We start from the raw sequence: 12,406 nt of genomic DNA on the forward strand, positions 1-12,406 counted from the left end.
TAGTCTGCCAGGCTCCTCTGTCCATGGAATTCTCCAGGCAAGAATACTGGAGTGGGTAGCCATTCCCTTCTCCAAGGAGTCTTCCCAATCCATGGATGGAACCGAGATCTCCTGCATTGCAGGCAGATTCTTTACCGTCTGAACTATCAGGGAAGTCCTTGCGTACATCAAAACCACATAAAAAGGAAACATGGTCCAAGGATCCTTTCAACATGGACTCCAAGAAAATTAAACAATAAGAAGCCACTTGCTTTTTCTTTAGACTTTTTTTTTTTTTTTGCAGTTCATTAAAATCTTCTAAGTTACCTTAATAATGTCAAGGACAGGCATTATAAAATACTGTATTGTCCTGACTCATTGGCTCTACACTGAAAATAGTGAACTCTCATAGCAGCTAGAGTTGAATTTTTACATAGAAATTCCTCACATGAAGGGCTTCCCAGGTGGCACTAGTGGTAAAGAACCCACCTGCCAATGCAGGAGACCTGCGTTGTGGGTTCGATTCCTGGGACAGGAAGATCCCCTGGAGGAGGGCACGGCAAACCACCCCAGTATTCTTGTCTAGAGAATTCTATGGACAGAGGAGCCTGGCGATCTGTAGTCCATGGGGTCACAAAGAGTCGGACACAACTGAAGCGACTTAGCATGTCCTTAATTGAATCAATTTCCACAACAGCTCTACGGACTCAAATATCATTTTTCCCACTCAGAAGAGGAAAGGGAGCCTTGAGCACTTTAAGTGACTGGCTCAGTGTCCCAGGGTTCGAGTTCAAACTCAGGTCTGGCTAACTGTCCAAGTCTCTGCTGTTTACCACTGGGCCATCCTGCTTCTCCTAACCACAAGTTCAGCAGAATTCATATGCAGAGCTTTAAAACGGTATTTCCTCTTTTACAGATGGAACGGGAAGCCTGTGGTTATGGCATGGAAACGGGAGGTGCAGGGAGCGGTAACCCGGAGTAAGGGAAGCATTCCAAGTTTATTTTACTTGGAATTCTAAACCGTATACCCTTGGTACAAGGGAGGAAGTACTACTGTCTTCCAGGTGCCGTAAAATATGCATCTCCCGGTCATTTTCATTTCTTGTCTCTCTGCCTTTTTATAAAACCATAGTAAGAACTGGAAAAAAAATATTTTTTTAAAGCTTCTATTTGGAATGGCTGACAGACAGCTTGGATATAAGCGAGCCTCAGAAATAGAAAAAAAGGTAGTTTTTCCTTTCTTTCTTTTTCAGTTTTTATACTTATCATCCATGTCTTGCCTGTTTTTCCTGGTTTCTCTTAGGACCACTTGGATGTCCAGGGTGGGGGCAGAGATGTCCAGCCTACATCAGAGGAGCCTAAAGACGGCGAGGCGGGCCCTGGGGTCACAGACCTCAAGCAGAGAGGGGGAAGGAGGCGGAAGGGAGCGGGGAGACGGACAGTGGGAAAGGGAGACGGGACGAGGGTGCTCTCTGGGCTGGAATGATGCAGGATGGAAACCGACGCCCACGCCCACCAGGCTGCTCAGCCTGCTCGTGCACTGCTGCTTTACACGACGGGGTCCTACACCGAGCTCTCCTGGCTCCCCAGCAAGAGGCTGAGGCTGGTTCAGTGAAGAAGTCCAACTTCTGCTGGACTTGCTTATGGCCTGAGGCCCAGGGTTCAATATGAGCCTCCTCTACGAGTCCATGATTCCCCTTGGGAAAAGCCAGAATAAGCTAGAAATTTTAGAAAGAAAACATGTTTCCTGTTTAAAGAGGAGATGCTTAATCCTCTCTTTGTTCTCTGCTACACTCCCCTCCTTGCAGACTAAATGGAAGGGTGACATCGGCCCTGGCTCCAGGTGAGGGATGCTGGCCTTTCCCTAAGCTAATAAGCAGGGAATTGATCACAGTTTGGGGCTGTGAATCCTTAACTCTCAATAAGACAAAGATTTTTTAAAAGAAGGATGACCAGTAAGGGACAGCCCATCACTGACTATCAGAAGAAACGGGGCAGGGTAATGATGCGAAGAGCTGACTCATTAGAAAAGGCCCGGAGGCTGGGAAAGATCGAAGGCAGGAGGAGAAGGGGATGAAAGAGGATGCACGGACACGAGGCTGAGCAAACTCGGGGAGACGCTGAAGGACAGGGCAGCCTGGCGTGCCGCGGTTCACGGGGTCGCAAAGAGTCGAACACGACTGAATGAGTGGCTTCAGTGTTTGGTGCTCTTTAGTCGCCAAGTCATGCCTGAGTCTGAGACCCCATGGCCCGAAGCCCACCAGACCCCTCTGTCCATGGGATTCTCCAGGCAAGAACACTGGAGGGTTACCATTTCCTTCTCCAGGGGATCTTCCTGATGGAACCCATGTCTTCTCTATCTCCTGCACTGCAGGCAGATTCTTTACCACTGAGCCACCGGGGCAGCCCACATGACACACAGCATGTACTAAATTAAGATATGAGTTCAACTAGTATCTTATTAAACAAGATGTTAAGATAATGAAAATATATATATGTGGTTCCTCCCTCAAGCAGAGTAGGCATTCCAGAAGATATTACTACATATTGTTCTGTGTGGATGATGCCCCGAGAGTTGTACACTGGAATAGTATTACCTTCAAATATCTTTCCTAAAGCAACTGGGATAGGGTTTGCACAATTTTTTTAACATTAAATTTTTAATGAGTTAAATTTTTCTTTAACTCGTTTAAAGAATGAGTGTCCTCTGGAAACCAGTTTAAAAACGCAATTCCCTTCCCATCCACAAATTTTTCAAAGTAGGCATTAGAGACAGATTGAGGGCAGGAGGAGCACGGGACGACAGAGGATGAGATGGCTGGATGGCGTCACCAACTCGATGGACATGAGTTTGTGTAAACTCCGGGAGCTGGTGGTGGACTAGGAGGCCTGGTGTGCTATGGTTCACGGGGTCGCAAAGAGTTAGACATGACTGAGCAACTGAACTGAACTGAAAGGTTTACCTTCAAATTGAGGGAGAGAGGGAAATAAAATCTATGTACAGATATATTAACACTTTATTAGGCCTTAAGACTTTTTATCCTATAGAATGAAACATGTTTGGAAGAATGGCAACATATTTATAAAAAATATGTGTTGGCAGAGTGGTTTTAAAAGAATTCCAGACTCAAATGATCTAGACACTAACCCAATATGTTTGCTTTGGGAGAATTTTTCCAAGACTAGACTTTGCATAGATAAATCAAGGAAATTCACTGAACCAAACCTTTAGAACTGCTGTTTTCAGAGTTTCAGGAATCACGAAGGAACCTAGGTGTGTAACCACACAGGATCTTAGTATAAGCCCTTTGCCAAAACATATAAATACTTTTAGACATTCCTTCCACATGTCCAAGAAATCTACATAAATCTCACTTTTCAAGAATGCCTCTTTTTAGATACATTCACCTGGACGTGCTTTACCGACTAATCCCATTTGATGGATGGAGACTAAACTGAGATTTTAAGCAAATGAAAGTTGAATGTGAAACCAAAAAAAAAAAAAAAAACCCCAACATAGAAGGAATTTAAATTCCCACACCTGCACCCCATGTAGGAAACATTTATTTCCTTATTCTTGAGCAGTATAGCTAAAGGCAACCTGGTCTGAGTAGAGAATTACACCCTCCAGCTAATCATTTGCTAATCTAGTGGGTTAGCTGTCCCCTACGGTATCAGCGAATGTCGCTGAACGTGCTGTCCTTTACTGGACTGGATCTAAGTGGAGGCCACTGAATATAATCCAGTCTTAAGAAAAACTGTGCAGCTGCCAGTGACCTTTTGAGGAAGACCAGTCTCTCTTGCTGAAAACGTGATGACTTTCTATTGCCTTCCTGTAAAAGCTCAAAATCCCTGGTCTGAAAAGAAGAACAGACGATGTCAGTGAGTTTGTGTTTACCTTTTCAGCTCCACCTCTTGGCGGGCTCTCCACACCGAGGCGTGTGCACACACAGACACACATGCAGACGATGCACGGCTCCCGCCACACTGAAGCACGTGCAGCCGCGGAAGCGCCCCACCTTCTCGTCAACTGCACCCCTCATGCGCCGTGCCTGCTGTTCTCTCTGCTGCAGCAGCTTTCCCGTCCTCGGGGATCTGGCTGATTTCTCTCCCTCAGTTGAAAACCAGTGTATACGGTGCTGCCTCCGGGAAGCCTTCCTTCCCCGACCATCCAGGTCTGGCTTGGTTATCTATCCCTGTGCCCTGTAGGACTCTGTAAACTCTCCCACGATAGCGTATGTTTCTTTGGTTCTGTTTCCCCCAGTAAGCTCTAAACTCCCTGAGGACAAAACCCCTCAAACCTGGGTCAGTGAAGACAGGTTGACCAAACAAACTCTAGATGTTAAGTCAGCCCTCACCCACCCTATACTTGCTTTTATTGCTGTCCACTTGAACAGGTTCCAAGAACAGATTGCTGATGCGTACTAAAGAAATAGAGACTATTACAGATAGTCATTATCACTAAATTCCAGTTCTTATGATTCTTGATTTCCTTTAGGTTTGTTCCTTGAGAATTTGAAACAACTGGAAAATCTGTTAGACCAACGCCCACAATTCAGTGCAAGTTGCATTCAGCTTCTGGGAACATTCAGAAAGAGGTGTGGCTGATTTGAGGTCTGCTGAAAGTTTCTAGGTTTTGAGGAGAGTTGTGGATATGGAAGAACACCAGTTAAGGTAGACAGATGCAGGGTTAGTGGAATGTAGATAGATGGGGGAAAATAAAGGAAAAAACAAAACAAAACACATGGCTTGACTTCCTTGCACAGAGCTTGCCAGCAGCAAAGAGAGACTTGGTGAGAAATGTGCTGTGCTACTGGGCAATCTGGGCAAATCCTTACCCTCTGGCCCGGGGAGCCATCGCGTCCTGGTGAGCCAACACTGCCTGGGACACCCTAGACAGAGCAAGGATAGGAAGATGTCAGAATCGTGGAAACCAACCACCCTCTCAGCCAGCTTCCCCGGAATAAATCAAGGCCTCCAAACAAACCAGGAGCCATAAGGGTGAAGCCTTCCTGACTGAGGACACAGCACCCAGAGCTTGTTCACCGGAAGGAAAGCAGATGTCCCCCAGCGGGGCTCACCCAGGGCAGCGTCACAAGGACCCTCGGATGGGGCCAGAGGCCAACGAATACAGGCTGCGGGTCCTCAGCATAGAAACCGCTCGCTGCCAAGATCACAGCTGACTTCAGAAGCGACGGTCTTTTTTCCTGGTGAAGCTGCAGACTGAGAGCAATGGAGTAAGAAATAAAAATGGTACCTGTGGGCCCGGCAGTCCGGTCTCTCCTTTTTCTCCTTTTTCACCTGGCATTCCCTGGACATCGAAAGGACACAGCGTCAGGTTCACAGAAGGAAACCGGTGAATCCTCAGTCTCTTCTCTTTCTCTGCTGACTCGTAACACTTTCAACATTAAATTGCTTTTTTATACTAACATCCAAATACAGCATATTTCACGTTTCACATAAGCTACACAACTTATGTAAGCATGCTTACAGAGCAGAATGTTTACATTTCAGGATAGTTTAAACACAGTGCATACACTCTGATTTAGTTAAGCTTATACTGTAAATAGATGAGCAGAGTCTTGAATATTTCAGTATTATGTATAGCTTAGCTGTTAAAACTTATGTCTCTATATACTTTTGCTTTGTTTTGGCTAGAAACTTATAAAAAGGCAAAAGCAAACACAGTACCTGGCCTGGAGCAAGACCTCAACGAATTCTTAGTTTTAACTGTAATTATACAAACTGGCCCGTTAAATAAGAATAATTCATTCCTGTGTAAATGACTCTGGAAATGAAGACATCTGAGCTAGGGACACACAATCATATGCACAGGAAGATTTGCTAAAAATGTATTTCAATCGTTTACGTTAAAAATGTACTTTAAAATGTATATAATGGCACAAATACTAATTACAGGGACTGGCTTTGTTCCTTAACTCTAGATTCGTCTACCAAGTTAAATGAAAATCGGGGAATGGAATTGAATTTGCTTTCGACGGTAGAAACAGCTCCTGTGGCTGTAAAGAGCATACTGTCTATAATGTTAAGCTCATCGCAGCCCACTTGGATGGCCTGTCGAGATAAAGGTCTAAATAAATGGCTTCTGTGGTTGTAGCTGCATGAGTACTTCAAATACCAAATGAGAAACGTAGGTTGTCTAGCATCTGTCACATTCCAGGTTTCATCGTGCCCACCAGGGACTCGGTCAAACAAGAGAAAGCAGCCATATGTGCCAAGCCCTGCTTTCTTTCCTAGACAACTCATCTGTGGCTATACCTACTCCCTGGGCACATACATAAACGTAAAAGGCCCCCTTTACTGAGTGAAAAGCTGGCTTATGAATGAGCTCTCAATCATCATGCTCGTTTCCCAGTCCTTACTTGCAGGGGCTGGAAGAGGTTGTGGATCATTACTGGGGGGGAAGACAAAAGTTCATTCTCTATAACTCACGGGGAAGTGAGAACAAAACCCATCCAAACGCTGACACACAACTCACAGGCATCCCTTGAATGGAGAGACCGCTCGGTCCCTGGGGTCCCGGGGGGCCCTGAGGTCCTGGAGGGCCTGTTTCACCCCGAGGGCCATCTGGTCCCTGGAAGGCAAGGTCACACCAAAGGTAAGTCAGACCCTCTGGTACCCAGAAATATCTGCCACCCGATGTTCCTGCCGAGCGCATTCATCTCTTATTTCATTAACTTTCCTCAGACATAAAACACTCGTAGGACAACGAGACGCCGAGCCTCAGAGGATTCGCCTCCCAGGCCGAGAGTCATCAGCGGGCCAGGAGAGTAAGCACAGCAGCTGCCGCAACAGAATTCAGCTTGCTCCCATAAACGAGAACGCGATGCCGACGACGTGGGCAACGAGACCCCGACACTGCATCGCGAATCCGGAAGATTCGACGGGCAAGACCACCCTCTGGCCTGCGGAGGCCCCCACCGTCCGGCCAAACGACAGGCCCTCCCGGCGTCGCCGGGAACCGTCTTCTCCGGGGCGCGCTCGGCGCTTGCGGGAGGTGCCGTTGCAGCCGCGAGACGGAGCCGAGAGAGACGCGCCGACCGCAGGCGGACCCGGCGGCACAGGCGGCGCCGGTCCTGCGCCCCCCGGCTCCCCGGGCCTCGCCCGCGCCCCTTCCGTGTCCCGCTTGCTGCCGAGTGTCCACTGAACAAGCTGCAGCCTTCTCTCCTCCGCGGATTTCACGAGCGGCCGCGTGGAGCACAAGTCGAGCGGACGGCGGGCGCCGCGGGGCAGCGCGGTGAGGGCTGCGCGGCCCCACGGCTGCGGGCGTGAGGCTGTGATGGGACCGGTGTCACCCTGAAGACGCGAGTCTGGGGAAGATGTGAAGAGTCAGGACCTCGGCCCCTGCGGCCGGAACCAGGGGCGCGCGTGCCGCGCCGGGACGGGCCCCGTCACGGGCAGGCTGAGCACCCCGCTCGCTGGCCGTGGGCAGTGAGGCTGGAAGACAGGGCTGAGGGTCTGACAGCGCTGGCGGGAGGCGGGAGAGGCGTCTGCAGCCTGGGCAGTGACCCGCAGGCCTGCGGCGGGGCCGGGATCCGCTCCCCCTGAGACGCATCCTCCTTGCAGACAGGAAAGACCGCAAGAGCAAGAACCGCGTGGCGACCGCGCCCGCGGGCCACGACGCTCCCGCTCGGACCCAGAAAGCTAGTCAGAGTCAGGGCGCTTCTTCTGATGGAAACACACAAGGGGAAAGGCTTCGACACAACTTGCATAAAAACGGAAGCAGCTTTACAGCGTTAGGCGGCAGCCTGGATGGGAAGGGAGTTTCGGGGAGCATGGACACCTGGATATGTATGGCTGAGTCCCTGTGCTGTCCACCCGAAACTCTCACAGCATTGTTAATCAGCTATACTCCAGTATAAAACATTTTAAAATTTAAAAAATATAGAAGGAGCTTTAGATTGCCATGGGTAACTATTACTTAACTCCAAACTGTACCATTCCTGGGGATGAGAGAGAGAGCCTTACCTTTAGGCCAGGGTCACCTCGCTGGCCCTTTGGTCCTCGGAGTCCCGGGCCCCCCTGGCAGAAAGATGTTAAGTGTTAGCACAGAGACAAATCTGAACGCAATACAGCGCATTTGTTTCCCTTAATGACATGGATTATGTAAATCTTACTTTGTGCAAAGGCCAACACATCGTGTAATGATAGTTCACGATGTTCCTCAGCCGAGGTCTGTCCCCCAGATTCACCTCTTCTTGTTAATGGTTTCAGAGTTCGAGCAAACTTTCTATGCTAAATCCCTTTACATTAAAAAAAAAAAAGCTACAGGATCTTTTGATTGCATGTGTAAGATTACTGCTATTAATAATGCAAATAATAAAAAATATACTGTTAATCTAAAATTATATGCATGTCTTATACCATGGCTTTGAGAGTAAATTATTTAATTAGACTGAATTAAATTGTAAAAAGCATATAAAATAGTAACAATTTAGTTCTCTCTATTCATATCATAAAAAGCTATTTAGTGCTTCTGAAACTTCAGTTATTTGCATTTTCCTCTTAAAATTTCTGTCACATTAATGCACTACCTGTACTATCATTTAGTAGTATTTTCTTTATACACATATGTACATAATACAGTAAATATTGTATATACATTCTTTGCAAACATGTTCTTTGTATATGTGTGCATAACATATATGTAAATATACTCTATTTTTTACTTGGCTCTTACTTCACTTAAATCTACTTCAAAAGCAAATATTATGTACTATAGCAGATGGAAAAGCATATTACTTACCAAGAATGTGAGGCAAACCTGAAAGTATACTATAAACAATGTTCCTAAACGCAGCTAGAGTTTGTCCCTAGTGCCGACTGTGAGCAAAGGGCTTGCTGTTTATTCAGAGGGTGCGTGAGTCAGGGTTAGAAGGGTCACATGGGCACCGGGCTAAGAGGATAGCTTTCACTGGAGTAGAAGGATGAAAAGAGCATTGAAAATGGAACAGCGTTCTCACTGGGGGAGTCCATTTGACCTCCCTGTGTCCATGACCACTGATGACCCATCAGCCCTTGCCTCCCTTGGGAAGAGACTGGATCAGTCAACAGTCAAGCCTTCTCCAGTTTGTCTGAAGCACTTTCACTCACTCCCAGCATCAATCAGATGCTTATCTTCTAGATTTTTAGCATACAGTAATCAAATCATTATTTAACTTATATGCAGAGTACATCATGAGAAATGCTGGGCTGGAAGAAACACAAGCTGGACTCAAGATTGCCAGGAGAAATATCAATAACCTCAGATATGCAGATGACACCACCCTTATGGCAGAATGCGAAGAAGAACTAAAGAGCCTCTTGATGAAAGTGAAAGAGGAGAGTGAAAAAGTTGGCTTAAAGCTCAACATTCAGAAAACTAAGATCATGACATCCAGTCCCATCACTTCGTGGCAAATAGATAGGGAAACTGGAAACAATGGCTGACTTTATTTTTCTGGGCTCCGAAATCACTGCAGATGGTGATTGCAGCCATGAAATTAAAAGACGCTTACTCCTTGGAAGGAAAGTTATGACCAACCTAGTAGCATATTAAAAAGCAGAGACATTACTTTGCCAGCAAAGGTCCGTCTAGTCAAGGCTATGGTTTTTCCCGTGGTCATGTATGGATGTGAGAGTTGGACTGTGAGGAAAGCTGATCGCCGAAGAATTGATGATTTTGAACTGTGGTGCTGGAGAAGACTCTTGAGAGTCCCTTGGACTGCAAGGAGATCCAACCAGTCCATTCTAAAGGAGGTCAGTCCTGGGTATTCACTGGAAGGACTGATGCTGAAGCTGAAACTTCAGTACTTTGGCTGAAACTCCAATACTTTGAAATTCCATATTTCCCACCTGATGGGAAGAACTGACTCATTGGAAAAGACCCTGATGCTGGGAAAGACTGAAGATGGGAGGAGAAGGGGACGACAGAGGATGAGATGGCTGGATGACATCACCGACTCCATGGAGATGAGTTTGAGTGAACTCCAGGAGTTGGTGATGGACAGGGGTGCTGGGGTGCTGCGGTTCATGGGGTCACAAAGAGTTGGACACGACTGAGCGACTGAGCTGAACTGAATCAAATTATACTTTATGTAAGTGCACACATCTCTATAGAAAATATTACCTGTGGTGTCTGTGGTATTATTTGACATATATAGATTACATATATGGCACAACACTTTTCATATATTTCTGAGTTAACTTAATATGTTTTTCCATAACATGATATATAGATCTAACTTACTGTAAATGAGTTGCATAGTTGTCTGAACAATGAGATAATTTGTTTAACCATTCTTTCATTATTGGAAATGTAGGGTATTTTCCCCACAACTTGTTACTGTCTAAATAATACTACAATCACCATCGTTATACATGCCCTAAGTACAAATTTTAATATTCAAGTACAAATTTTAATATTTAATATATCAACGAGGAGAATTTTAAATGAAATGTAATAGATAAGCAGATATATTATCAAACTATACTCCAAAAACACTGCACCAGTTTATTCGTCTGTTAGCAGTTGATGAAGAGAGCCTCTGTTTCTCTAAACTTTAGTCAGCACTTGATATTTTTAAACTTTACATTTTTATGAAGCTGGTAAAAATAATATCTTGCTCCTATTTTAGTTTTTATTTCCCTTAAGACTCTGATGATTGAGCATCTTTTCATAACATTTGTCTATTTGCATTTTATCTCAATACAACTACCAATTTATATTCTTCACCCGGTTTTCTATTGGATTACATGTCTTCTTCTCTTTAATGTGCAGAAATTCTTCATATATTTGGATACTACATCCTTAACTGTTATAGATGATGCAAATGTTTTTCCCAACTGTGGCAGACACTGTTGGTTAATTATCAATGCATCTTTTCTGACTTCCTTCTCCATTTTACTTTTCCTGCTCTAAAGACAGAGATTTGCTTGCCCAGCCTCCAAGGAATAGGCATATTAAGTGGTTTGAGCCAATATAATCAAGAAGCCGTAAGTCTAAAGAAAGCAAATTTGGAAGCTGGAACAAGCTTGGGTCTTGATAAAGTTGTTGAGCAGCCACATCTGCTTGGAACCATCTACCTCTAGGTCTTTTGCTGAGCAAATTATGAATGTTCAAGCATCCCAGTGATCTACATCATTGCATTCGTCAAATCTTCTGTTCCTTGCAAGAAGCCTACTGCATTCCAGTTAGCATCCTCCTTCTGGCACACCTCTTTAATTGTGCTTGTTCATCTTGAATGATTGTCTTTTAGTTGAAGGTTCTGTCCAAATGTGGCAATTTGGCTCTCAGATACCTGAGGTACCAGGTCTACAGGATCCAGGAGCCTTTTTATACTTCTAACTTATTTTCCACCTTATACCTAACCTTCATCATGGAGTGGGTGACAAGAATTCAACAAATGTTTGTGGATGTGAACTTTCATCCTTTCAATAAGAAAGGGTTAGTTTAGGCAAAAGGAATATGGTTCTTTCACCCATGGCATCCTATGGCTTTTCTGGAGTTTTATTGGCACCTATCACCAGGCAAATTCTTGAATAAGAAAACAGTTGCAACTACGTTAAATCATCAGACAGGGCTTATTGCATACACTGGGGGATTTGTTGCTTTTATTGCTTAATCGCTAAATCATGTCCAACTCTTTGCGACCCCATGGAAGAAGCCTGCCAGGCTGCTCTGTCCATGGGATTTCTCAGGCAAGAACACTGGAGTGGGTTGCTCTTTATTCTCCAGGGGATCTTCCTGACCCAGGGATGGAGCCTATGTCTTCTTCATTCAGGCAGATTCTTTATCACCGAGCTACCTTGGAAGCCACACTGTTTGGAACACTGTTTCTTAAATAGTTTATTATACTTGAAAATGCCAATAGCTTTTCTAGTTTACCTCTTCTTCTTTCTCCGCAAGTCAGAGCTCAACCCTGCTTTTCCGCATCTCTGCTGCTTCTTTCCTCATTACAAAGTTTGACTGTTAGGTCATACATAAATATTTTATAACTTGTTCCAGCAGCATGCAGATGAAAAAAACTAGAAAAGCCTCCAGCTAAAAAAGCTTATTAATGCTGTTTAAAATAAAATAAAGGCTGTTCTAATTAGGAATTGAATCCTTAAGTACCATAATGAAAAAGAAACAAAACACCAGAGCAGCAGGCATCACTGAGGCTGCCCCGAGGGAGCAGGGGGGGCGCTGAGGTTCTGGAGAGCGGGCATCACAGCCCACACAAGACAGGGAAGAGGGAGCCAGGCTCCATGATGAGCAGGGGCGGGCAGAATATGACGCGTGCTTTAAAGCTGAGGAACTCCAAAGATGGCAATTTGAGTGAGCGAGAACAACAAAAAAGTCTCACTAGCAGGTGAAAAGCAAGATTTTTTTCCACTTTAGCTATGGGAGGAGTAAACGTCTCCACTAAGAAATACTACCCAGAAA

The 12,406-nt window shown here is 45.3% G+C and overlaps 1 protein-coding gene across 3 annotated transcripts in view; it reads right to left on the bottom strand.

Annotated features, from left to right (window-relative positions):
• The window catches only part of COL14A1 (collagen type XIV alpha 1 chain), a 228,547-nt gene that overhangs the window by 56,769 nt on the left and 159,372 nt on the right, over nucleotides 1-12,406 (bottom strand). For all 3 annotated transcript variants that reach the window (XM_055431577.2, XM_055431576.2, XM_055431578.2), the window contains exons 37-40: nucleotides 7,969-8,022; nucleotides 6,479-6,574; nucleotides 5,237-5,290; nucleotides 4,818-4,871 (exon numbers count right to left, since the gene is read on the bottom strand). In XM_055431577.2, the coding sequence (XP_055287552.2) occupies nucleotides 4,818-4,871; nucleotides 5,237-5,290; nucleotides 6,479-6,574; nucleotides 7,969-8,022 (258 nt within the window). The remainder of the gene's footprint in view (nucleotides 1-4,817; nucleotides 4,872-5,236; nucleotides 5,291-6,478; nucleotides 6,575-7,968; nucleotides 8,023-12,406) is intronic.

Source organism: Moschus berezovskii, chromosome 16, assembly GCF_049115385.1.
Source record: "Moschus berezovskii isolate FMDL1 chromosome 16, NW_MosBer_1.0, whole genome shotgun sequence".
NCBI lineage: Eukaryota > Metazoa > Chordata > Mammalia > Artiodactyla > Moschidae > Moschus > Moschus berezovskii.